The 27,910-nt window shown below is 41.4% G+C and overlaps 1 protein-coding gene across 1 annotated transcript; it reads left to right on the top strand.

Moving 5' to 3' along the window:
* Positions 1-2,057: 2,057 nt before the first annotated feature.
* LOC105993818 (myosin regulatory light chain 12B) lies at positions 2,058-20,436 on the top strand. Its single transcript, XM_013027183.1, has 4 exons — positions 2,058-2,177; positions 14,671-14,869; positions 18,914-19,075; positions 19,921-20,436. The coding sequence occupies exons 2-4, from the start codon at positions 14,686-14,688 to the stop codon at positions 20,091-20,093; spliced, it is 519 nt and encodes a 172-aa protein (XP_012882637.1). The 5' UTR covers positions 2,058-2,177; positions 14,671-14,685; the 3' UTR covers positions 20,094-20,436.
* Positions 20,437-27,910: the final 7,474 nt, after the last annotated feature.

The following is a 27,910-nucleotide window of genomic DNA, read 5'->3' on the forward strand; positions in this document are numbered from 1 at the left end:
TCCTTGAAGGGTTGCTGGAGCTAATCCTACCTTGAAGAAATGACCATCTGGCCAGGGCTACTTATCCCATTTCCACTTCTTCCAGCTTCTAAAACCTAGTCTTTCATTCTGGATATCTGCACATGTTCAAAAAGCAGCAAGCATGCCTTTTCTTTAGTATTTATGTACATATATTTTAGAATTGTTATAAGTTGACAGCGTATTTTTAGTTGAATATATTTTAAATCATCTTCATGGTTTGACATGGTTACCATTTTTGAGTATAGCACATTTCAGACCTTTTTGGTGGGTAAAAGTTTACCTTTGATACAGATATTCTATAAATAATGATTTCCCAAGGATTTGGATAGCTAGTTTTTCATTAATTTTGAGTCTAGAGAGAACAATACACTGCAGAATTATTTCTTTACAACAATGCTGTCCACTAAAACTTTCTGGTGATGGTGATGTCTAATGAGGACTCTAGCCATATATTGCTGTTGTGCACTTAAAATGTGCAAATAAGATTGGTGTACTAAATTTTGAATTAAGTTGAAATAGCCATATGTGGTTACGGATTGTTGGACAGCAGTTTTAGGTGTTTTAATACTAAGTCAAAGTGTAGGGCTGAGATATAGTACTAGAGTACTTCCTTGCATGCTTGGGGCCCTGGGGTTGGGTCCCCAATTTAGGAAAAAACAAAAATACCATCAAGGTGACATTAGCCATGTGCTTACACTACATTGTCCAGGGCTGGGGTTTATGGGGTGGTAATATTCCATACCTGGAAAATCTGTCAGAAACCTGAGAAGCCCAAATGTGGTGAGTGGAAGGATAGTCATTTAGACTATTGATATCAAAGGGCAGACTGAAGCGAGGAAGAGTACTTAGAACCTGGTGTGACTTCAGATGAGCATCAGCATCAACTGCGTGTTTATAAGAAAAAAACTGTTCTCCATCCCTGACTAAGGAATCCTAATATTAGATTTTGAGGCTCAAGAATCTGTTTTGAAAGCTCCTCCAAGTTAGTCTTTGATGTGATACTGTTTTTTAAGAATTTCTGTACAACAGGGAACATACAGTGCCTATCTTTTTGAAATTTCTGATCGAAAATTTTTAGAACATAAATTCCACTTTGTTACCTCCTAAGCCTTTATCGCATTAATAGGCAATAATAAATGTTTAATAAATATTGGCTATTAGGTTGATTGTCCTCCATTAATCAGAAATAGTGTTAATCATCTAGATGATCCCAAGGTGAGGGAAACTGTCTAGAAGATTATAGCCAGGAATATTACCTAAAACAAAACCTGAATGCTGCTTTGTGCTTTCCGTATTTTGGCCAAGAGCTTTATAGGTGTGTGCGTGTATGTGTGCTTTATCATCTCCTTGGTAATCTTTTAAAAAGCAAATAATTTTAATGAAACTGTCTAGGGGTTGAAAGGGTAAAGTCATATAATTTTATGGCGGAAAAGGTGCAGTTCAGAAGTGACAGGGTTTCTGGCGCCACCCCTGCCTGACCTTCCCACACACCGGTCCCTCACCTCTAAAAAGAGCTTTATCTGAAATTCAGACTTAACTAGCCTGCTTTTGCCAAATCTGGCAACTCTGGGTGGGCCGCGACTGGCGCCCAGGGGACTCCAAAACCATAACAGATGCAGGCCCCCCAGGGTCAGGGTGCAGGGCAGTGCCTCCCGCGGGCCGGGGCCGGGCCCCCCAGGGTCAGGGCCCAGGGCAGTGCCTCCCGCGGGCCAGGGCCGGGCCCCCCAGGGTCAGGGCGCAGGGCAGTGCCTCCCGCGGGCCAGGCCCGCCCCGCCCCGCCCCGCCCCCGGGCCGGGAATGCGGAAGGGCCGCGGGGAGATGGTGAGTGGGCCGGCAGGGTAGGCCGGAGCCCTCGCGGGAGGAGCTCTTGCACTCTTGCAGACCCGAGCCAGGACCTACAAAGAAAACATGGCCCCGGCGCACGCAGGCTGCGTGGGTTCTGCCTGGGCATCCCCGCTCCTCGACCGACACCCGAATCTTCGCTTGGGCGCCACCGCACCCCCTTTCCGGGTTGGACCTGGCTTCCGGCGCAACTTCCGGTGCGCCTCCCAAGGCCGGAAGTACCGGTGCCGCCGCTGTCCGGCCACAGCCCAGCGTTCGTCGCCGACGCGAGTCCAGTCGCGCGGAGCTGCCCCGAAGCTGGTGTCTGGCCCCGGGTGAGTGGCGCGCGGCACCCCGGGGGCCGCATCCGCCCCCTCGCGCCGCGCCCCCTCGCGCTGCCCTCCCGCACCCTGGCTCCGCCCGCACCCGTGGGGTTGGCTGAGCCGTGGGCGCCGGATTAGAGGTGAAGGGAGGGAGGAGGGTCGGCCGCGGGAAGGGCCTGGCCTCCGCCCCAAAAGCGACGGGCTGGGCGCTGGAGAGGTGGCGATGTCCCCGGCCGCGCCAGGTGTGGGCCTGCGTCACCTGATGACCTCGCACACCTGGTGCCCGGCCTTCTCCTCGCCCCGTCCTCCAGGGCCCTCCTCTCCCTCGGTGGGCATAGGTTAAGGCCGATCGCGTGTGTCCGTGTGCAGCCACGGGTCCGTGCCCCACGCTGTGCTAAATGCCCCGCGGGGTGCGGGAGCCCACTGGTGCATGGACCTTGCCTAAGGTGGAGTGTCTGAGGAAACTGTTGGAGAACCGGTTCCTAGTACCGTAAACTTAACCTGTGAAGAGTAATTTCCATAACTTGAGCTTGTGACTTTCAGATATTTAGTTCACGCTTGTTGAGTGAGGAAAAAGACAGTTAACTCTGAAAGGCTTCTATGGAAAAAAATCGTGACCTCGTTGAAGTCCTTGGATTGATTGGGAGGGAGAACTTGATGTTTCTGGCTGGATCTTTGGTTGCAGGTAACTAGGGCAAAAGTTCTAAAGGTGGGAATTGAATCCTGTGAAGACAGTGGAGAGACCAACCTGAATGGAGTACAAATACAAAGAATAATAGTTGGAAATATGAATAGGTAGGTAGGGCAGAGCACTTGTATGCAAAGCCCTGGGTTAGAGTTTCTGTACCAAAATAAAATGTTAGACAAGTGTGGTCTTACTATGGGTGTCTTGGAAGCATGACAAGAAATTTAACGTGATGTAACAGACTTAGGGTAATTGGTTTCTTTAATAAAGGAGTAACCTGAAGAAAGCAGTCTTTAGACTAATGTAATAGCTTTTGTTTTATATAGATTTCAAATTGCCCTTTGGTAAGAGTGTTTTAGAATTCAGTACAGCCTTATAGATTATCTCATGGAACCCTCTCATTTACAGTGGTGAAATTGATACTCAGGTGATGTAATTTGCCCAGAGTCACTTGAACAATTCATATGATATCCATAATTTTTCTCTTAGTCCCAGGGGATCCTCCTAGACATTATAACTGCATAGCCTTTTGTATGTTTCAGCTCTGTAAAATGAGCAACGCCTAGGGTGGCTGACTCAGTATTTATTTATGCTTGAATGAGATTGCTTTAATGAGAGTGAGTTTGGACAAGATGAACTGTTGCAGGACAGATGCCCAGATGAGGGTCTCCATAGGTAGAAATGATGAGGATTGGGCTGGGAAGGTAGCTCAGTGGTAGAGTGCTTGCCTTGCATGCATGAGGCCCTGGGTTGGATTCCTCAGCACCACATAAGCAGAAAAAGTCAGAAGTTGCACTGTGGCTCAAGTGGTAGAGTGCTAGCCTTGAGCTGAAGAGCTGAGGGACAGTACCTAGGCCCAGAGTTCAGGCCCCATGACAGGAAGAAAGGAAGGGAGGGAGGGAGGGGGGGAGAGAGGGAGGGAGGAAGGAAGGGGTTTAGAGCTGTGAAATGGGCCTGGTTTCTCTATTCTCCCAAGATGAAAGGACACCAGATATCTAGGAATGTGTTTCATTATACCCCGTTAGCCAACATTTTTGAAGGGGATTTTTGTAATTCCAAAGGGCAAAGTGCACTTTCCACCCTCCAAAGGTTTGGTGAGTCTGCTGAAATAAACTGGCAGTCTACTAACAGGAGAAAGGGCATACAAGATTTATTGTGAGGAAAAAGGAGGAAGGTGAATACTCAGTAACCCAGAATACAGAAGCTTATATGCCCTGAATCTTAATAGAGGAGAGGGGAGTTGTATGAATGTAGATACTTTTAGAAGAAGAGAAGATTTTTAGAGGAAAGTGAATGAACCTGTAAACCAGACAAATTGGCCTTTTATCCCAGGACCAAGTTCCTCTGAGCAAACTGTGGGTGTGGTGTGAACTCCTGTTTTCTCTCCTGGGAGTTAATTTCCTTCTTAATAAAATTATAGGGATGTATAATGAAATTATACATTCTTTTGGAGGAACCTTCCGTAGTCAGATAAGGGAACGAGAAAAATGAGTAGTATATGAGCTCTGCAGCTCACTTCCTGAGATCTTAGCTGTAAGCACTACCATTTTCTAGCTATGTGCTATGTTGTTTATTCTTTTTACCCTAATTTCCTCTACTGAGAAATGGAGAGAATTAGTACCTATATTGTGAGGATTAGATGTAGTTAGACTATATAATGCTTACAATATTAAACATATATTAGACTATATATTGCTTAGAGATTCTTTTGCTTAGAAATGCTTCGCTAGTGCTGCACGCCTTTCATACTCAATTATTGCCTGGGGTTAGTCATGTTGTTTTCTGGTATCGAACAAGGGATATCTGTTAGGTGGTGTTAAGATCTCTTGAGAAGAAGAAAAATGGAGTTTTCTGGCCTACTGGAAAACTATAGAGAAAAGCCTTGCCTTGGAATTCAGGTCCAGGACTTAGCTTGTAATGAATGCATGTGTGTATTTCCTTAAATAGGTAGTATTTACTGAGCACCTGCCATGAACAAGGAACTCCACTACACCTTCCATCCAACTTGTAAAAGCAAAAGGCCATAAAAATGCATTTTTAAGTTGCATGGCAGCATAATACTACTTAGCAGTAAAACATGATTGAAGGGTTGGGGGTGTATTTTGAACTGATCTTCAGTACCATCAAAAAGAAAGAAAGAAAAAAATTAACTCTCTCTTTTAGAAAAAGTTGCATACTTAATAGAATAATAATATAACTGCCAGGCATGAATGGCTCACACCTGTAACCCTGGCTACTCGGGAAGCTGAGATCTGAGGTTTGAGGCTTAAAGCCAGCCTTGGCAGACACATCTGAGAGACTCCAGTTAGCCATCAAAAAGCTAGAAGTGGAGGTGTTTTTTCAGTAGTAGAGCACCAGCCTTGAGAAGAAAAAGCTAAATGAGGGTACAGGCCCTGGGTTGTACCAGCACAATAAAATAGTAACTAATGGAACTGACTCTTTGTTTTGCTTAAATGTAAAAACACAAAAACAATTATATCATTATGTAAAGTCAATTTTGTGAAGTATGTTTAATTGGTTATATATAAATTTTCTTAGCATTGCTGTTTTCAGATTGTTGTTCTTATATCCTGTCATTTGGTCCACATAATTAGAAGAAACAATCTCAACTATAATAACCATGGGAACCTATGAGAAATTCTTAAGGTTCTGATAGATCCTGGGGAAGAGTATATTGAATAAAAGACCTTAGGTTTTAGCCTGAGAACTACGCTATGCTTTCTGTGCATTGAGAACTCTTCACTCTCACAGGGCTGCACTTGGTGTCTTTGCTAACATAAGCCAGCCATGTTTAACAAGACACCTGAGCATCCTGTCCTCTGGGCATCTCAACTGCCATTCTACTATAGGTGGGCTAAAACATGAATTCTTTACCACTCTTTTTTTTCTGTTCGGGACTGACTCCACCTTTCTCCCCTCCCTAATTACCTATTTTTTTTTTTGAGTGATACCTCTATGCAACCAGTTTTCAACCTCTATTTAAGAAACATTCAAGGACAGAACTCTGAAGGCTTCAATTAGGAAACAAGAAGAACCTGCAGAACCTGGCATGGCAGTACATGCCTGTAATTCCAGTACTGAGAGGCTGAGACAGGAGGATTGAGATTGAGGACAGCCTGAGCTACAAAATGAGACCCTGTTCAAAATGAAAAAACAGGAAAATATCAGATTTAGCTGGAAATTGCAAAGGAGTTAAATTTTCTATCCAGAAATATAAAAATTCATTATCCAGTACAGACTTGACTGTGGTCCCTTTTAACTTTCTAATATTCTGAAGTAAAAGCATTGTCCTATTTTAACATTAAAGAGGTCAAGGGAAGAGTGAGTTGCTAGCATTCTATTGATACAGAACAAATTGCTTCTAAACTTAGCATCTAAGAAAGTAATACACAGTTTTTGAGGGCGAGGAATTTCTGAGCAGCTTAGGTGGGTAGCTCTGGCACAGGGCCTTCCACTAAGTTGCAGTCTTTATCTGTCAGTTTGGGTAGCCATCACCTGAAGAAGTAGCCTGTAGGTTGGCTGGCCCACCTGGCTGGCCAGTGAGTGCTGACCATTGACAGAAGGCCTCAGTTCCCTGCCACATAGCCCTCTCCATCGAGCTGAGTATCCTCCTGAGGTGGTGCTAACTCCTGTGGACTGAGTGATCGAAGAAAAAGCAAGGCAGAGCTTCAGCTTCAATGTGCATTGTGATGAAGTCATATCCTTTCATTTCAGTGTCCTGTTGGATACACAGGCTTACCCATTTAACTGTTAGGGGACTGCAAAAGGACATGAGACTTGAGGGCCATCTCCTCACCTTGGCAAAAGGAACAGGCAGGTTCCTTTCTCTTGGGCTGGACAGGTAATATCAATTTATACCAAACGGGACAAGTTGGTGTAGGGAGTTTGTAGAACTCATTGAATGAGTCATCATTGCAGGAATTTGGTGATGCTTGTCATGTGATACTTTATCATACAGTTCCTCAAGATGTCTGAATTTTAGTTTCTTCTGGAAAATGGTCTTTTAGATATTGGCAAACTAGTTCAATTTTTTTTTAGTCATTTTAAAGGTCATCCCTTAGAAGACTAAATGAACCTCCCTACAGACTGCATATAGTTTGATAGTTGCCAGTCTGTGGCTTGTTTAACTCTTACAAGAGTAAGGAAAATGAGGCTAGGATAGCTAAAGTGACTAAAAGCCATACAGCTGAATTGACAGAACTGGAATTAGAACCTATAACTTGAGCCCATCACTAATCCATGGCAAACACTGAAGAGCTAGGGGGACCTGGAAGCATGAACAGCCAATATAATCTAAGTGGTTTTCATCCTTCACTGTGCATTACAGTTGTCTGATGCATTTTATTTTACTTACTTTTTGTGTGTGTACTGGAGCTTGAACTCAAGGCCTAGGCACTGTTCCTTTGCTTTTTTGCTCAAGGCTGGACACTATTACTTAAGGCACAACTCTAAGAGTCAATTGGAGATAAGAACCTCACTTTCCTGCCCCAGCTGACTTTGAACTATGACTCATATCTTAGTGTCCTGAGTAGCTAAGGTTATAGACATGAGCCACAAGCACCTGGCAATATTTTATTTTTTATGTTGTACAGGTACTTAGGCTTGAACTCAGGGTCTGGGTACTGTCTCGGCACTTTTTTACTCATGGCTGGTGCTCTGCCACTTGAGCCAAAGCTCTACTTAGGGCAATTTGCTGTTAATTGGAGATAAGAGTCTCCTAGACTATCCTGCCTGGGCTGGCTTCCAACCTGGATCTTCTGATCTCAGCCTGTATCTTTAGATTACATGTGTGAGTAATCTGGTACCAAGTGCCTGGTATATTTTAAAGTTCCTAGGCTCCAGTTTTTGAAGTTCATCCGAAATAAAACTGAAGTTATGCTAGACTAAAACCCAGGCTTTTTTTTTTAACTTCCAAAATGATTCTTGGAAGTTCAGTTGCAGCTAACTGCTGTAAGAACCATACTTAATTGTCATATGATGATAGCTTACTGATGTAAGACTTCAAAGCAGTTTTGAAGGAGGAGGCATAGGCAGCTGAGAATGTACTACAGGAACATTTTTCTCAGGCTTCTGAGAAAGCCTGAAAGGCCAGATGAAGTTCACAGACAATTTTCGCTTACTAATAACTGCTATGTCCATGTCTTGATTTTCATATCAGCCCTGTTGGTGGCATAACAAACTTTTCAGTTGACACCATTTATATTACCAGTGTACCTATATCAAACTTGAAATAACTTCAGTGAGCCTTTTGTTCTCTTTATGTTAGAAATGTATAGAAATAAAACATTTTGAGGAGAAAGCAAAAGGAGTTTTTATTGCTATTAAGGGTAATTCAATACTTGATATGGTGTGTTATATATGGGTATTTTCATCTTTAAGGGTAAGCTTGGGTTTTTTTTTAATATTTACAGATTAAGCATTAATGATTGATCAGTCCTTGGTAAAGGTTTCAAAGTAAAATTATGACTGACAGAAAATATTACCAGGGCCAGGGATGTAGACCAGTGGTAGAGTGCTTGCCTAACATGTACAAATCCTCAGGTTCAATCACCAGTACTACAGAAAAAGAAGGGGAGAATTATAGTCACTTTCTGTGCAATCCTGTTGTGCACAATAGTTCATTCAGTATAGTTTTAACTTAAATATCAGTTTGAATTTAGATGAGAGTAGCTGTTCAGAATCAGTGTTTTGATTATATTGATAGCTTTGAAAAAATAGAAATTTTGTGCTATAAAGCTAGAACAATTTTTTTTTTTTGGGTCTGGTCGTGGGGCCTGAACTCTGGGCCTGGGCGCTGTCCCTCAGCTCCTCAGCTCAAGGCTAGTGCTCTACCGCTTGAGCCACAGTGCCACTTCCGGCTTTTTTCTTTTTGCTTATGTGGTGCTGAGGAATTGAACCTAGGGCCTCATGCATGCAAGGCAAGCACTCTACCACTGAGCCACCTTCCCAGCCCTAGAACAAATTATTATGAAGTAGAAAGTATGTAGTTAGAAATAACGCATAACAAATGGGATTTGGATCCTAGCTTTATCACTAGATGACCTTGGGAAAGTTACTTATCCTTGATCTTCAACTTCTCCATTTGTGAGGCAGTCATGTTTCATTTATTGCATTTATGCTGGGCACATGGGTCACTGAATGAACGCTAGTAGCTATAAGAATGTGTAGACATTTAGTTCTCTCCTTGCTTGTAAGGCAAGAAGTGGACCAGGGCATTTCAAGCTGGAAAAATAGCAAGAACCAAGTATATTAGGTAAGAAATTACCTGGTGCCTTGATGTTGTTCAAAGAAAAATACCAAGCAGTAAATGGCTAGAAAGGAAGCTACAAAGGCTATGCTAGAGTAGGTAAAGCATTACCCATGTGCCATTCTTTAAAACTTTTTTGTTATTCTTTAGGAAGTAGAGAGGCAAAAGAAATTGAGGAATGATGGAGGCCATATTCGTGTTTTAGAACCTGCTGGCTAGATATGAACAGGAGTTTGGGGGGAATCAGAAGGCAGGAAGACTGAAGTAGAAGCAAAAAAAAAAAAAAGTCTACACAAAAGTTCTTACATGGCAGTGCATGCCTGTAATCCCAGCACTGAAGTGGAAGAAGAATTATGAGTTGGAGGCCAGCCTAGGCTTTAAAGTCAGAATGTGTCTCAATCTCAAAAACCAAAAATATTACACAAAAAATTATTCAGACTGGGTTAGGATAGTGATAGAGATATAAAGGTGAAGAAATACGAGACATGTTTAAGAGGCAGGACTGGATTCGTTGGGGGGAGATTTGTGGAGAATGACTCCTAAACTCTGGCTAAGAGAGTGTACAGTTGATATTGAGTAGAGTAAGGTGGGAGAGCTGAAAACATTTAGAAGGGAAGAAATCATTCAGCTTTCTGTGTGTTGGTTTTGGAGGGTCTGCCTTTCATAGATGGTTGGATATTTGAGTTCAGATCTCAAGGTTAAGGTCAGGTCTCAAGGTACAGACTTGGAAAGTTGTAGGTGTTGCCAGAACAGTGAAAGCTGGTGAGAAAAGCATCAAGGAAAGCAAATAGTGAAAAGAACTTAAGCCATGTGCATGTCCTGCCAGAACACGATAGACAAGTGAGTATTTGAACATAGATCCAAGTCTTAAGCAAATAGAGGAAGGCCAGACATAGAAACTGGAGAACTGAGAATGAGTAAGTAGAGTACAGCATTTTACATTAACGAGTCTTTTCATCACTTCAGAGTAACCTTCATTAATTAAAGTATACGACCTTCAAGGTTGGACTTTTTGTTACCTTTCTGTTATTCCTATAACTCTAGTGTTACCAGGCCAAGAGTTACTAAGTGTAGAAGAAAAGAAGGATGAAATATCCAACATAGTAAACACTAGATCTAAGAAGGCTCAGAATGGACTGATGTTTGGAAAGCAGTGGATAAAAAAATGCCAGGTTATGATGAGTGAGCAGTGAGAAAGGCAAGATATGGATGGACCTGAAAAAAGGAAAAAAAGGGCCAGTTTGTTCTGGACTAGAGTTTTCTCGTTTGGGCACTGTTCCTGCGCTCTTCAGCTCAAGGCTAGTGCTCTACCACTGAGCCACAGTGCTACTTCTGGTTTTCTGGTGGTTTATTGGAGATAAGAGTCTCATGGATTTTCCTGCCCGGGCTGGCTATGAACCGTGATCCTCAGATCTCAGCCTCCTGGGTAGGATTACAGGCGTGAGACACCAGTACCCAACTAGGATTTCTCTTTAGTGGTAATTTTCTTACAACTGTGTCTTGCTTTCAACTCATATTTTACTCTGGGTATATAAGTTTTTATAGGTATCACATAGATTTTAAAAAGTGATGTGTGCATGTGTGAACTTCTGGGCGTAGAAACCAGGGCATCACTCAACAATAGACAAGTGTACACCTCCAGCCTAAATTCTTTTTAAAAGTACCATGCCTGTGATCCCAGCACTTGGGAGGCAGAAGCATAAGGATCTTCAGTTCCAGTCTAAGCTATGTAGTAAGACTTTGTTTCAAACAAAAAGTAACAGTTCGCCTAACTGTCTTTAGAAGAAATTAAAGTATTTCTCTATTGAGCTGTTTGCTTGTAACCTACTTTGACCAGAGCCAATTCATGAGTAGCTCTTACATCTCATCTGTCAAGCTTCTTTCCTTTTTCCTTCCTTGAGGGGTCAGACTTGATCCAGCATCTGAGGGCTTGCCTTGTTTTTTGTATCGTTTTATGTTTGGTTTTTCTTAACAGGGTTATTTTCCCATTTTCTCCATAGGCATTGCCCTTGGTAAAGTCCTTACATGTTTAATCTCCTTTTTGTCATTGGTTCCTTGGAAAACAGATTAAAATTTTTAAATGTCTACGTGTAGTATTTGTTTAAATAAAAAATTACTCTTTAGAGGGGTTTGTAATAAATATTACAAAAGTAAATTGCAATGAGAACCAATTCTCTTGCTTTCAGGCTTATATATCCTGAAGGTAGTAGAATCATTCTTGTGAAATAATAGAATTATTCACATGAAAAAAAGCTTAATCTAACAGTTTTGGAATGAGAAGAATTTGAGTATAGTCAAGGGGAGCTGGGAGTTAGCTCTCTGATGGGGTATCCTCTTAGCATGCGTGAGGCATGCGATTAGTATTAAAAAAGAAGAAAATAAAAAACAGTCGGTATTTCCTCTCTGATTTAACTTTCAGCATAAAGTCAAATAAGCTAAGTTACTGGAAGAAGGAAAATTTTGAGGACAAGTATGTGGAGAGGGCAAAGAGTTGGATGGAATGTTGAAAGATTTTAAAAGGCCTATGTACTTCACAACTACACCACAAAGCCTAGCTTCAAAGCACCCTGTAGCAGGCCTGGGGAACTCTTTCTGCCAAGAGACAATTGTATATTCATTAGATCATTTGTGAGCCATACAAAATTCTCAATACAGGCAGATGGCTTCAGGCAGCCAACAAGAAGCAGTATGAGAAACATATGTGTCTATCCAGTCATGTGCCAGGAAAAGCATTGCACACCCCTGCACAGAGTATATTTTAAAAGATTGAAGTAAAAGAAGCAAACTGTATAGAAAGTGGGTCTAAAAACTCATCTCCAAAATCCCTTTGCCCTGACTTTTGCTGCTGACTTGGCCTGCAGAGAATAGAGAGCATCCTCAAGACTGTTCTCACTCTGACACCAGTGGCAAGTTTGAGTGTCCCCAGGACTATTTGCAGGTTCAATAATCTGCCAGGACTCAGAACTCACTGACTGTTGTATGTTCACAAGTAATTTCAGTGAAAAGGTGCAGACTAAGCGAAGATCCCTGTGGGGCAGAGTCCAGGAGGGTGCCAGAGGCAGAGCTTCAGTTGTCCCCAGAGAAGTCATGGACAGTGATAGCTCCACCCACCAATGTGTGACAATATGCAGAAGGTTGCCAGTGGGAGACTGGTTTTATTGGAGCTCCATCATACAGATACAGCCAACTGCCTCTGTGACTGACCTCAGTCTTCAGCACAGTGGTCCAGATCTCCCGCTGTAGTTCATTGTTTCACTATGTGGTATGACACAAGACTGCAGATATTCAGGCAGGTTCATTGCATGAACCTAGAGATAGAACCTCCCACAAGCCAATGGCAAAGGCCAATGCTCTCTTTAAGCAATCTTAGTTTTTATTTTAGCACTTTTATTAGCATAAATTAATCATACAAACGATTTTCTCTGTAATATTTATGACATGCATAAAATGTTCTTTGATCAAACACACCCAACCTATTATCACTCCTTTCTATCCTCCACACTCCTATGTAGCAGTTTTCAGTGGGTTTCATCATGCTATTTTTATTTATTTATATATATATAACATAATGTACTATATATTATATGTATATTATATATATAATATTCTTCTATAATATTCAGCCTATTACATCCTTCCTCCCCTTCTGCTGGACCCCTTAAACAGGCCCTCTTTTATATAGTCAGGTTGTATTATAATTTTTAAGTCTAAATTTATATGAGTGAAAACAATTTGCCTTTTTTTGGGGGCGGGTTGGTCATGGGGCTTGAACTCTGGGCTTGGACGCTGTGCCTTGGCTCTTCAGCTCAAGGCGAGCACTCTACCACTTGAGCTACAGCGCCACTTCCGGTTTTCTGGTGGTTTATTGGAGATAGGAGTCTCACGGTCTCTCCTGCCTGGGCTGGCTTTGAACCGAGATCCTCAAATCTCAGCCTCCTGAGTAGCTAGGATTACAGGCGTGAGCCACCAGCGACCGGCTAACTATTTGCCTTTCTTAACTCAGCTTACCTTTTCAGTTCTATCCACTTTTCTTGCAAACCATATAATTTTCTTCCTCGTAGCTGAATAAAGTAGATATACCATTGCATATATGTAACCACATTTTCTTTCTCCATTGATTCATTGTTGATCATCTAAGCTGATTCCCTCTTGGCTATTATTAATAGTGCTTCTATAAACATGGATGTACAAGTATCTCTTCTACTTATTTCCATTTCTTTGGAGATATACCCTAAAGTAGTAAAGTAAGATCACATAGTCCATTTTTAGCTTTCTGAGGAACCTCCATGCCGATTTCCATACTGGCTGAACGAATTTACATTTCCCACCATATTAGGGTAAAAGTATTTTCTTTCCCTCTCCCATACCCCCAGTCTTTATCTGCATTTGTTGTTTATTTTCTTCATGATTTCTTCATATTTTCTTCAATGAATTCTAATTTTGATGAGATGGAATCTCAGTATTGTGGTTTATTTTTTAGTTTGTACTGGTATTTGAACTCAGGGCCTGTTGCTTGCTCAGCTTGCTTGGTTGACTGCTCTCTGCCACTTGAGCCTCGCCTCTAGCCCTGCTTTTTGCTTGATAATTTGGAAATAGAGTTTCAAAGACTGTTCTGCCAGGACTGGCTTCAAACTGAGATCATCTCAGCCTCCTGAGTGGCAAGTATGAACCACCAGTGCCAGGCTTTCAGTGTTGTTTTGATTTGCATTACCTTTATGGCTAAGGGTTTTAAACATTTATTCCTGTATGTGTTGGCCGTTTGTACATCTTTTTTTGGGGTGGGGGGGGTCCGGTCGTGGGCCTGAACTCTGGGCCTGGGTGCTGTCCCTCAGCTCTTCAGCTCAAGGCTAGCACTCTACCACTTGAGCCACAGCGCCACTTCTGGATTTTTGCTTATGTGGTGCTGAGGAATCGAACCCAGGGCTTCAGGCATGCAAGGCAAGCGTTCTACCACTGAGCCACCTTCCCAGCCCCATTTGTACATCTTTTAAGAGTTCTGTTCAATTTGGTAAGCTGCCTTAGATTCTTTAATGCATGTAAGAATGATAGCTCTCCCCACTGCCCTTTTGTTAGACCCAGTTCAGGCTGGCCTTATGCCTATTTGTAGTCTTCCTTCCTCAAACTCCCAAGTGCTGGGATTATAGGCATGTTCCACAATGGAAGTTCTATTTTCTAATTCCTTGGAAACTATGTTCCCTTTTTAGCCTCTTTACACATTTTTTGAAAATAAAGTTGAGGGCTGGGAAGGTGGCTCAGTGGAAGAGTGCTTGCCTTGAATGCATGAGTTCCTGGGTTTGATTCCTCAGCACCACATAAGCAGAAGAAGCCAGAAGTGGCGCTGTGGCTCAAGCAGTAGAGTACTAGCCTTGAGCTGAAGAGCTGAGGGACAGCACCCAGGCCCAGAGTTCAGGCCCCACGACTGACAAAATAAATAAATAAATTAATTAATTAATAAAAATAAAGTTTAGATATGTACTTACTTCTGTCTAATTAACATAATAGTTCTATGTTAAGATACTTTTGCTTACTCTCTTTAGGCATTTATTCTGTTTTATGGCCCTTTTTTACTACAGAACTAAACAGTCACCATGTCGAGCAAAAAGGCCAAGACCAAGACTACTAAGAAGCGCCCACAGCGTGCAACGTCCAATGTGTTTGCTATGTTTGACCAGTCCCAGATCCAGGAGTTCAAAGAAGCCTTCAACATGATTGACCAGAACAGAGATGGTTTCATCGACAAGGAAGATTTGCATGATATGCTTGCTTCTCTAGGTAGACTTTTACATATTTTATATGCTTTTTCCCCAAAATAATTCATGTCTTTATGAATCATTTTGTAAAATTTTAATTACATATACTACCTTGTCTCAAAAGGCCTCTGGAGAGATACCAGAGTATGGTGATGCCATATTAGGACTGCTGCAAACATGAAGGGTCGCCTTCAGGAATAACGACCAGGCAGTTAGTGTAGCTAGGTTGGCTCAGTTCTTGCTAGCTAAATACTTTAGGACTGTTAGGTTGAAAGCCAAGAATGAGTAGGTAGCAAAATATCAGAAGTTCAAATAACAGCTATAGGTAGTAATATTTTACAGCTAATAAAGGTTGAGGACAGGTTGTCAACAAAGGAGTGGCAATAATCCCTTTGGTGTATTACTCAAAATGGGACACAAGGGATCAGACTGTAATATTATGTATACTTTGTTTCATTAAGAAAAGAGTGAAGTTTTTGTTTTTAAAAAGCCATAAATTGCCATTTGTTATTTTGGGCATACAAATATGAACTTATTCTTTATAGAATTTTGTGGCTGTTTGTTTTGATCTTTAAAAGAAGGAAGAAGGAATTTTAGCCATCATTTTACAGGAGGGAATAAAAGAAAAAGCAGCGGCAAATGGGCCCTGAGTAGAGTGAATACCCATACATCTTTTACCTGTATTCAGTTCTTAAAATTTTACAACATTTCCAGTGTTTTTCCCATTCTAAATAGCTGAATGTGAAACTTAAATCAAATAAGGAAACTTGTAATAGTGAAAGGCAGACAAAGAGTAAAACAGTCTGGGCACAGGTAAAGGAAGCACTGCAGCCCATCGTTAGCTACCTTTGGGGTGTAGAATAGACTTTAGCTTTAAACAGACAAAGAATTGGGGACAGGTGGGAAAAGAGGTCTGCATAATTACTAAATAGTCCTGGTTATGAGTTAGATCACAAGTGGATCATTACCTCAGTGCTTGTTTTGAAAGGGTTTCTAGAGACATTGTTATTGCTGTCCAGAAAAAGATCCATTGTTCCTCTCCTTGGAGGCCATTTTTTCCATCTTTCCTAAAAAGATGTTATCAATCAGTCCTTTCTAGATTCCCAGGTAACTTCTGGAGGAATGGCTCAGAGCCAAAAGATACAGATACAAAGCTGGTACTAGTGGTTCTTATCTATAATCTTAACTACTCAAAAATAAGATATAAGGATTGCAGTTTGAAGCCAGCCCAAGTAGGAAAATTCATAAGATTCTTCTAATTAAACAGCAGAAAGCCAGAAGTAGAGCGATAGCCTAAGTGATAGAATATCAGCATTGAGCAAAAAAGCTAAGGGACAGTACCCAGACTCTTGAGTTCAAGCCTAAATACCAGTACCCTTCACCCTAAAAAAAAAAGAGAAAAAAACCATAGATACAGAATGGAGGCAGGGATGCTAGTCTGTGGATCTATGTAAGGAGTTAGTGCTTTTCAGCAAAACTGTTTTCAAATTACTTGGTAGCCAGGTGCCCGTAACTCACACCTGTAATCCTAGCTACTCAGGAGGCTGAGATCTAAGGATCGAGGTTCAGGAAAGACTGTGAGACTCTTATTTCCAGTAAACTACTCAGAAAACTGGAAGTGGTGCTGTGGCTGAAGTGGTAGAGCACTAGCCTTGAGCTGAAGAGCTGAGGGACAGTGTGCAGGCCCAGAGTTCAAGCCCCATGACCGAAAAAAAAAAAAAAAGTACTTGTAAGTGTATTTATTGAGGCTAACCATAACTGAAGAAAGCCTCTGAAGCAAGTGGGGGAATAGATCTCTGTTTCAAACATTGAACACTCAGGTCTATTCCCTGCTCATAGTACATGGTCAAGAAATATTTCTTGGATGAGCAGTGATGGTGGAACTGGAGGCTCTTTTGGGGCCTTCCAATTGGAAAAAGCCTTTAAATAGACCTAATGTTTACCTTTCAAATCAGGCTATTACATTAGATCCTTAGCTTAAACCAATGCGTTTTAAAGGATTGTCTTTTTTTTAACAGTACAATTCTCTTAAAACATCTAGATTACAGCTCCCTTACATCCCCCCAAAATGTTAGTTTAACCTATAAATAGAAAAGCAGATTTTTAAAAGCTACTTTCACTCATTCAGTGAATCTTCTTATACAAGTAGATTGAGTAGGTGTAATGAGGTAGACTTTAATGCAGTGAAATAGATGTCACCATAAGTGTTTAAATTTTATCTAAATTCCCAAGATTAAAATTTGCATATGAACTGTAATTCTGGAATTGATTGTCATTACATTATACTTGGTTGGGTGAGGTTTTGAGATGATTGTTTCGATAGGAACATCTGAGTAACATGCTCTTGTAGAATTACACAAATAATGTTGAAAGGGACCTTTCAGATAATTCCTCCAACCAGTCCCTTTTAGCAGGTATTGAGTGCAGGATCTTCAGAACTCGGAGTTTGGATCCGCCTTCTACCATCTCTCCCCAGGCCTCACTGCTAGCAGTAGAACTAGGATTCAGGCCAAATCTTCCAGACCCTGTGTTCAGTGTTGCTTGCCCACATCCTGGGACCCTCCAGAAACTCACCTTGACTGGCTATTCCAGGAGATTTCTCCCATCACTGTACTGTCTTCTCTGTCAGAACTGAGACTCAGATTTCTCTTTACAGACAATATAGTCAAGACAGCAGTTTGCAAATGTGTAAACACTGCAACTATGTGACAACCTAATAGTATTTTTTAATGTCATTAACTAAGGCTATCAATCCCAAATCAACCTAACAGTTCTAATTTAAATAGCCAATTTGTAAATAAAAATTTTAGAGCATACCAACTCATGGGCAGGTGTATCATGATTAGAAATATGACTACTTTAAAAAAAAGTATTGGTGTTAAAATGACTCCCTAATGAACCTGTAATATGTAATCAACAGTCAAAATATAACAATGTGATGTCTCTTAATGTTTATTTGGTTTTCACTGAAAAAATAGTGTAGAGAAAATTGATCCAGAGTTCACTTTGTGTGTTTGTGTGTGTGTGTGTGAGAGAGAGAGAGAGATATTCTGGGATTGAACTCAGGTTTGTGAGTATGTTAGACAAATTTCTACCACTGAACTATACCCCTAGTCCCCAGAATTTATTTTTATAATGAAGTAGCAAAGATTTTTTTAAGTTGCCAAAAAGTTGTTTTTGTTGTTTTCTTGGTGGTACTGGGTATAGAACCTAGGGCCTTCTGTGTGTCAAGCAAGTGCTGTTACCACTGACCTACCTTAAAATATTCTTAATGAAAGCTATTTAAAAGACTACTTTCAACCTTTTTTCCCCTCAGTACTAAGGGTTTCAACTTAGGGGTTTATGGTTGATAGGCTGGTGTGATACTGCTTGCTGAGCCACATTTCTACCTGGGGGGGACATTTTCTTGCCTGTCCTGGAGCTTGAATTCTGGGCCTGGATGCTTCTTTTTTTCCCCCCCCCTCAAGGCTAGTGCACTGGTTTTTTGTTTTGTTTGTTTTTATAGTGGAAGATAAGCAGCTCACAGACTTTCTTACTAGGCTAGCTTTGAACCATGATCCTCAGATCCTCTCCTGAGTAGCTGTGATTACAGGCAAGAGTGACCAGCTCCAGCTCACTAGCTATTTTTTAGTTTTATTTCCCCGGAGTTGCAGCTCTTGAATTGCAGTATACTACTTTTAGGTTTCTTGTCATTACTGAGATCAGCAGGTATGTGCCATCATGCCTGGCTTCCCTTTTGTGGACATGGAGTCTTGCAGACTTTACTGCCCAGTTTGAATTGACACCACAATCCACCCAGCCTCAGTTCCCTGTGTAGCCTGGGATCACAGGTATGCACTATCATGTTTGAGACAGTTTGAGAAGGAAATGTCACAAACTTTTGCACCAGGTTGGCCTCCAACCTCAAACTTCCCAATCTCAGCCTCCTTCCAAGTAGCTAGAGTTACAGGACTGATTACTGGTGCCCAGCTAATATAACCTTGCAATATATTTGATCACATAAAGAAATAATTCCATAGTGAAATGAGTTTTTTGTCTTTAAAAGTAAAAATGTGAATTGTTCCAGGGAAGAATCCTACTGATGCATACCTGGATGCCATGATGAATGAGGCTCCAGGCCCCATCAACTTCACCATGTTTCTCACCATGTTTGGTGAGAAGTTAAATGGCACAGACCCTGAGGATGTCATCAGAAATGCCTTCGCTTGCTTTGATGAGGAAGCAACAGGTAAATGTTGTGTCTTTCTTTATGCCCAACCTCCTTTAGGAAATGAACTGAATTAGTGAAATAAAAGTTTATTTAAAAGAATAATTATAAATTATACTTTGCAACCAATAAGGCAATACACTCAAAAAAGGCCAGGATAACATATTTACATTATAAAGCTACAGTTTCTATTATTACTTGCCTTGGATTTTGACTTTGGGCTTCCTGAAAAACAAAAGGAGAATTATGGACCTCAAATGGTCTTTCTTAGACAATGAAAAAATACTCTTAAAGATACAATCTCTCTGAAATGTGTAATCAACTAGCATGAACATTTTAAGTCTAGATCCCTCACCTTTGAGGGTTTTTTTTATGTTGTTCTTGTCTTCATTTTAGTGCACCTCTAGGGGAAGTTTAAATGTGTAAAGCGTAGCTATTCACTTTGCTTCTTCCCCTCCTTCAGCCTATTTCTCCTTTCTTCATCATTAGTCTTTGCTCAGCCTTGCAACACAAGTCCTTCTCAGACTCCCTCTCCCAGCCATCAGCTCTTCGTCCTGCCTTTTGCAGTGCTGCCTTGTGTGCTGGCCAGCCACCATTGTATTTTTATTTGACTTTATATCTTTGAAAGAGCTCTTAACTTCTAGAAAATGCATGCTTAATTGTGTAAGCAAATCCTCTTAACTTAATAAAGAATTCTCAAAGCAATTAGAATTCAGTGACAAAGTTACACATATAGTGGCTTTAGATTGCTAATTGCTTTTCATGTAGTTGATGGATATTCTGACATATTTGTAAGATAGGCTTGATTTAGAAGTAAGCCATTGAGGGGCTACGAAGAAGTCAGGACTCCTTTCTTTGCCATGCAGGTACCATCCAGGAGGATTACCTGCGGGAGCTGCTGACAACCATGGGCGATCGCTTCACAGATGAGGAGGTGGATGAGCTGTACCGAGAAGCCCCTATTGACAAAAAGGGCAATTTCAATTACATTGAGTTCACACGCATCCTCAAACATGGAGCGAAAGACAAAGATGACTGAAAACTTCAGCCTGCACTTCACAGTTACTGTATCTTGCTCTACTTCTCAGACACCTCTCCTGCCCTCATAGGACCTGCTGCATGCAACTTAGTCTCACAGCTTTGCTTTGTTTTCCTTCTTTGATGTATTTATTCCAGAACTTTCTGCCACTTAGCACTTGTATAATCAGACTGGAAATGGGGACAAGGTTGTAAATTGTATTGAAAAACAGGTTGCGAATAAAAATCAACAAATGTGAAAGCCCAGGAAAATATATCCGTATTTCTGGTTTTGCTGGATTTTTACATTTTTATATAATAAAAATACTATTTTGAAATAAAGATTATGCTGACTCAAATGGAATATAATGGCAAGTTGAAAAATAAGTGGCAGTTGTGGGTGGTCCTTTCCTGTCAGGTTTTCACTGTATAATGGAGATTATGTTGCAGAATTGATTTTTCACATATATGGGAAAGTATTCTTTAGAACTGTTTTTTCTACCCCAGTTGGTCCTTGAACTCTCCATAATTAAAGGGCTTTACACAGATAGGGAAGACACATGAATTATGTTTAAATACTCTGTCACTTGTGTGCAGAGGGCAAAAGTAGAAGACTATTTGAGGGCTACTGCTGGTATCCAGGCAAGGGATGTGTGCACACTGATCTGGATAATGGAGGACAAAGCTTCAAAATGCCCTCCTTGGCCTACCTACTTTCTCCCACCAACTCTGCCTTGGTACCAGTGGCTCATGACTATAATAGTTGCTACTCAGGAGCTCGGATCTGTCTATCTCAGTTCAAAGTCAACCCAGGCAGAAAAGTTTGTGAGACTTATCTCCAATTAACCAGCAAAAAGCCAGAAGTGGAGCTGTGGTTTATGTGGTAGACCACCAGCCCAGCACTGAGTGAAAAACCTAAGATACAGCACCCAGGAGCTGAGTTCAAGCCCCAGCACTGGCATATTAAAAAAGAAAAAGAAAACTTGAGTTTCTTGAGTGCTTTCTATTTATTTGACATTCTGTTTCATTTGTATTCCAAGAGTATTAATGGGATCCAGAACTTTGTGTGTGTGTGTGTGTATGTGTGTGTGTGTGTGTGTGTGTGTGTGTGTGTGTAAAAGACACACAGCATTTACTATGTCCTAAGTACACATGCTGCCTTTGATTGAGCAAGCTGTTTTATTATATCTTCTGCAGCATAGAGGTCACCCAGCTGAGGCTATAATCTGAGCCCAGGCAAACTAACTAGGATTTGTCCCAGAAAAATGACGGGGAATACCACTAGTTTATACAGTACCTTTAAAGCCCTTGGTTACTGCCTTGCATTCTCAGAACTCTAGGAAGTGGTTAAGGTAGTCACTGCTATGCCATGTTACCCAAAAGAATATCAATCCCGTACATAAAAATAGTGCAAGATGACTTCATCTTTACCTAACTAGTCTATTAGCTCCTAAGGGTTCTAATCAGAATGGTCCTCCTCATTAAGCTTGTGATTTCCTAAACAATTAGTACATGTGGCCTTATCAAAATAACTCACAATTACAAGGGAATTAAAATTTTCCTCTAAATGCTCAAAACTTGGAGTCACTAAAATAAAAACAAGTCAAAGGTCAATAGGAGAAAGGACAAACTTCTTACGAGTGTGTGTGTGTGAGAGACAGAGGCAACTCAAGCTTCAGATGATGGACATTGATACTGTATGAAAACTGGAGCTGGGGCTTCTGGGGAACAATGGTGACAAGTTTTCAAAGAAGTCTGTTTGCCTCTGCTGCCCTTGTGACACCCCAATCTGCATTCCTAAGTGCCACACCTTGGGGTGTTATTGCTGAGCTGCAGCTCAATGTATATGTTCCAATGTGTATATTTGATACAGTCTACCTTGAAAAGGTAAATATTCCATCTCAAAATGGTATATCTTTAAATATAAGAAGCACAGTCTTTGGAATACAAACATAAATTGCTGAATATCGTGTGTGAAAAGTCCCCATTTAAACATCATCTGGAAGTCTAAATAAAGATATAAATGTTGGTCATACACTAGAATTTTGAGGAAAGATTCATTGGATTAAAAAATTATGGAGGTCACAGGTTGTACATATCACACACTGCACTTAGTCTCTCTTAATTGAGCAGACTTTTATTGAAGTTTACATTGTGGTGCAGAACTACATTTCAACTAATTAAAGTCCAACACTAATAAAAAGAGAAATTATGACACCAAAGTTTCCCTCCTCTACTATGCTAGGATAGATTGCTATCCAATCTACAGTTCTCATACTTAGTCTCAAGTGAATCTTCTAAAACACACATTGTTGGACAAGTGCCAGTAGCTCACACATGTAATCTTAGCTACACAGGAGGCTGAGATCTGAGGATGGCGTTGTGAAGCCAGCCCGGGTCTGAAGGTCTGTGAGGCTCACCTCCAATTAATTACCAGAAGAGTTGGAAGTGGAGCTGTAGCTCGAGTTATAGAACACTAGCCTTGAACAAAAGAAGCTCAGGTTCAAAATTCAAGCTGGAGGACTGGCACACATACACAACTTGTCATGTCATTTTAGAGATAATAGCTAAAACTGTCACTAGGTGGCACTATTATTCTTGGTACTGTCATAAAGATCTCAACTTCAGTGATGAAAGAACCACGTGATGAGTTTGTAGATGGCATTAGTGCCATGGGTGCTATCATTTTGTCTTCTTTCCTTCCTTCCTTGCTTGCTTCCGTCTCAGAATATCTTTTAAGACTGTTTTTCCCAGATTGTCTTTGAACTATTGGGCTCAAACCATTATCTTGCTAAATCTCTAAAGCAGAAGTACACTTGCTTCTGTCTCATCTTAAATCATTGTCAAGTTGTCTTCACCACTGTCTTTGTCATCGTTGTCGTCATTGTCATCATCATTGTCATCGACGTGCTTTAGATAGGAAGACTATATGGTGCAGAACCAAAGGATTATTACAAAATTACTTCGTTAAACTTTGCTTTATATAGGAGTGCTAGTATCACTACTTCAAGAAATGTTGAGAGCCATCTCACCAATAGTTCTATAAAATATACTCTATTAAGTCCTTCCTTACCTAGAACAATGTAATAACTACTAGTTCTCCTTCTCTACATGTGGCAGAGTTGTACCTGAGCTACGAGGGATAATTTATATCAACTTTAGTTTTAAAAACCTGCTTGCTGTATGAATGATACTTGTCTTCTGTGCACTTTCATTTTCCCCCTTCATACCAGCCAGTTCACCTCCCTAAGAACTCAACCAAAGTGCAAAAGAGAAAGACTTCTATTTTGAGTCTTACTGATGGGAACAAGGAAACAACTTTTGCTGTCAGGCCTCACTGCCCTAGGCCCCTAGGGGATTTCATCATCACAGCCTGACCTTAAGTTTCGGTCTCTGGTGACAGACAACTCCCAGATGTACTGATCAGCAACAGCCCCCACACTCCTCCCCCAGCTTTTTCCAACAGCCTCACCCCTCCCTCTGTCCATCCCCTTAAAACCTTGTGGTTTGTGTGAGAAGCTGTCTCTTGGGACCACAGCTGGGACATGGAGAGACGCTCCCAGGTTTTCTCTAATAAATCCTGCCTATTGTCGTTTGCTCCTCTGACTTATTGTTTGCTCTAACCTTGAACACTTTCCTATAACATTTTCTGGTACTGAAACTTAGGAAGCACTCATTCGAAACCTTAAACACTCCTTACACTTACATTGAAAGGACCCCAGCTTTCCTGCTTATTTTTTGAGACACTTTTTAAAAAATGATATGTGTGTCACATCCGTAACTGACTTTCAAAAGTTGGGAGCAGAGTCCATTCTCTTGGTAGATAAAGTCCCACTTCTCAAGAGTAGAAGACCAAGACCCCAAAGCCTCTATTCCTGCACTCCAGGCATGACAGCTAGCCGAGGCAGAATTAGCTCCAGCTCAGACCTTGCCGCCTCAGTCTATCAAGGCCCTGGGACTGGCTGCCCCCCCTCCCAGACCCCTCCCCCTGCCCCCATCTCCCCTCAGCCCTGGGTCTTGCATTTTGTTTTGGAATGGCCCTGGCATTGTTCCCCTCAAAAAGTTTTTGCACTATTTAATGTAAGTGTGAAAAGATGAGACTCTGTAAGCAGAGGAAAAAATGCGAATAGGAAACAATGCCTAGCTTGTGGAACTGGAAGGAGCAATCTTTCAAACTGCCACACTGGCCAATCCAAAACAGCGATTGTGTGAAACTCCTCCCAGCACAAAAGGTTGGGGTCTCAGTACCTAGCTAGGAGGGCAGAAAGGGAGTTTTGCCATACCTTCCTTAGATTAAATCACATTTATCTACCCTTTTTTTTCCCCTACCTTGTTTATGAGTGTGTTAAGAGACAGAAGGGGATCTGTGTGTCCAGTATCCACACAGAGCATCAACCCAACATGAACAGAAAGGCTTTTTGATGAAATGAGCAGTAGCTGTCTGCTGGTCCCAGTAGACTGCTGAGGAAAGGGAGGGAAGGAAGGAAGAAGGGAAAGAAAAAGGGAGGAAGGGAGGAAAATCTATCCCAGTCCCCCATTGGGGAAGCTGGCCTGCCATGGTTATCAGCAGGATTGGCCAGGACTGAATGAATAAAGTGAATAAAGGCATATGAATGCAATCAAGTTATTACAAAAAGGAAAAAGACTGGGCAATTTAAAAGAGATGAAAAAAGAAGCATTTCTCCACTCTCTACCATTACAGGGATTGAAAAAGTTAGTGTTCCTGCTGACCTTTTTTCTTTTCAGCGTCTGTGCAGTTTTTATGCACACGCCTTCACTTGAATACGTCGTCAGGGCAGACTTCAATTTTAAAACTCTTAGTGGCACAGTTTTATTTGAAAAGATGTATGGGATTTAAAAAATACAAAGACATTGCCCTACTTTCTTTGCAGCTGGGCTGAATTGAAAGTAGGCAGCAAAGTGGGTAACTTGACCATTAGAGGAAATTCGTAGTTGTATGGACATAGGCTCTTTAGCCTTCTCAGCTGGCAGATGCAGCCTGGATAGGCCAAGCCAGGTCAAGTGTATGTTCCAGGCTTTGAGCTTTCTAGCATCTCTGAGGTCAGAAATGACAAGAAAATATGGAAATCTACGGCCTTGTTTTAAAATCGAGTCTAAGGCTCGTACCTGTAATCCTAGCAACTCACAAGGCTGAGATCTGGGAATCATAGTTCAAAGACAGCCAGGGAAAGAAAAGTCCCTAAGACTTCTCCAAAGAACTAACAAAATGCAGGGCTGGAGGTATGGTTTTAGTGGTAGAGGTCCAGCCCACCTCTTGAGACCTGGAGTTCAAATCCTAAGTCTAGCAAAAAAAAACTTGCATTTCTCAACTAAGACATCCGATGATCATCCTATGAAGGGAACTTATTTCACAAGACGAGGGAACTCTAAAAGGGTTTCTCTAGAATAATCTAGTCCTTGGCAGGGCAGAATACATTCCTATTAGTTACCTCAGCCCAGAGGATGGTGAATGTGGCACACCTGTAATTGATGCTACAGAGATGCTGAAGGACCAACATATGCTCCCATGTACCATGTGCTCTGGAATGCCTTAGATTTGGGGGCCCTCAGATGGCAATACTAAGGAAAAGGGGGTGAGGACTTTGGCCTTGGATGCCATGTTCCTTGTCCCTTCATGGGGAGGGCCATATGCTTGGAAGGATGGGAACTATGCTTCCAGTGATTGCACAGCTGTAATCCCAGCTGCTTGGTGGAGGTTGGAAGATCCTGGTTCAAAGCTTCAAGACCAGCTTGGGCAAAAGGTTAGCAAGCCCTTATTTCAAAAAAACAAGACCGATATGGTCGTTTGTGACCGTCATCACAGTTATCCAGGTGACATAGGAAGATGGATTGTGGGTCTGAGGACTACCAGAACGAAAATATGAGACTGTATCTAAAAAGCAAACTAAAGCCGAAAGGGCTGGGAACACGACTCATGCGGTCCAGTGTTTACCAATTAAGCAAATGACCCTGAGTGCTACCATTAAAAAAAGAAAGGAAACAAACAAACAAAAAGCTGAGCACGTTTCTGTAATCCTAACCTTGGGGAGGCTGAGACTGGGAGGGATTCTGGTTTGAGGCCAGCCTGGGAAAAAATTCACAAGCACTCTTCTCAACCAGTGGGTGGGTACAATGTCACCCCATGTATATGGGAAAATTGCAGATCCAGTCCAGTCTAGCAAAGTGTGCAAGACTCCATCTCAATGAAAGGAAACTATGCAGTGGCACAGGCCTGTCACTCAGCTATGAGGGCACTTCCACCAACAGTGTTCAAATATTCTCTTTCTCTTTTTGTCTACATCTTTGCCAGCATTTTTTTTTAAGTATAAGACATTCTTACAGGGATGAAGTGAATATCATTGTGGTTTTGATTTGATTTGATGATTGCTGTGGATTGTTGTCATGTATCTATTAGTCATTTATCTTTTCCCTCCTCCTCCTCCTCCCCCTCCTCCTCCTCCCCTTCCTCTTCCTTCTTCCCCTCCTCCCCCTCCCCTCCTCCTCTTCCTCCTCCTTCTCCTTCTCCTTCTCCTCCTCCTCCTCCTCCCTCTTCTTCTTCTTCTTCTTCTTCTTCTTCTTCTTCTGACTTTACACTCTTGTTTAGCTTTTTTTTGGGGGGGGTGCTGGTGCTCTACTACTGGAGCCATATCTCTACTTCCAGCTTTTGCTGGTTAATAGGAGATAAGAGTCTCTCAAATTTGTTTGGCTGATCTGGCTTTGATTTCAGACTCTAGGGTAGCTAGGATTTCAACTATGAGCCATCATCACATGATTTAATTGCTATTTTCAAATGTATTCATTCTTTCTATGTATAAAAATAATTGTACCATAAAACAGTCTGTCATTTTATATTTCAGTACCTCATACAGCTCTACTGCCTGTCTAAAATTGATCAATTTTTTTCTTGCTTTTAATTTAATCTCATGTTGTTTGTTCATCATGGCCCTAAGCACACAGAATCTAATATTATCTATAAAAGGTAGTGTGAAGTGATTGATCTGGAAATGGAATTAATCTCATTAATTAAGGACTAGGAAATCAGTGATTACTGCTTGCCAAAAACTTGTTCTTGTGAGAACTGTCACACTCTCAAAGACTTTTCTGAGGATTGTCCCTAATGAACCAACCACTTCTCACCAGGCCCTGCCTCCTTTAAAAAAATTGTTCTTATAAAGTACAAAGTCAGATAAAGAATTCATTTCTTTTTAGACAATGTCACCTCTTCCCTCACTCTCTCCCACTTTTTCCCTTCTATCTCCATCTACAAGTTGTATAGTTCATTTTCAACATAGTGTCTAGTGAGTACCTCAGCTGCATTTGTTCCCCTTTGTCCCTCCATTTCTGTAACCCCCTTTACCAAACAATACAGAAAAGTAAACAAAAACAGCAACAAAGAAAAAATACTCTTGTTTCCATTTCCTGGAGTTCATTTGATAAGTATATTTTATATGATCAGATGCACATGGGTATTGTACCTCTGTGTTCCTCTCTTAAGAATGTCCTTCTTTGGTCCTGTGTGTGAATGCCTAGAATCCTGTATAATTTATCATGTTCCAATGTATTTTATTTATTTATTTATTGGTTAGTCGTGGGGCTTGAACTCTGGGCCTGGGCACTGTCCCTGAACTCTTCAGCTCAAGGCAAGTGCATTACTGCTTACGCTACAGCGCCACTTCGGGTTTTCTAGTGGTTTATTGGAGATAAGAGTCTCACCGACTTTCCTGCCCAAGCTGGCTTTGAACCATGACCCTCAGATCTCAGCCTCCTGAGGAGCTAGGATTACAGGCGTGAGCCACCGGCGCCTAGCTTCATGTTCCAATGTGTTTTAGACCTAGCTCT

Source organism: Dipodomys ordii, unplaced genomic scaffold (assembly GCF_000151885.1).
Source record: "Dipodomys ordii isolate 6190 unplaced genomic scaffold, Dord_2.0 Scaffold100, whole genome shotgun sequence".
Lineage (NCBI taxonomy): Eukaryota > Metazoa > Chordata > Mammalia > Rodentia > Heteromyidae > Dipodomys > Dipodomys ordii.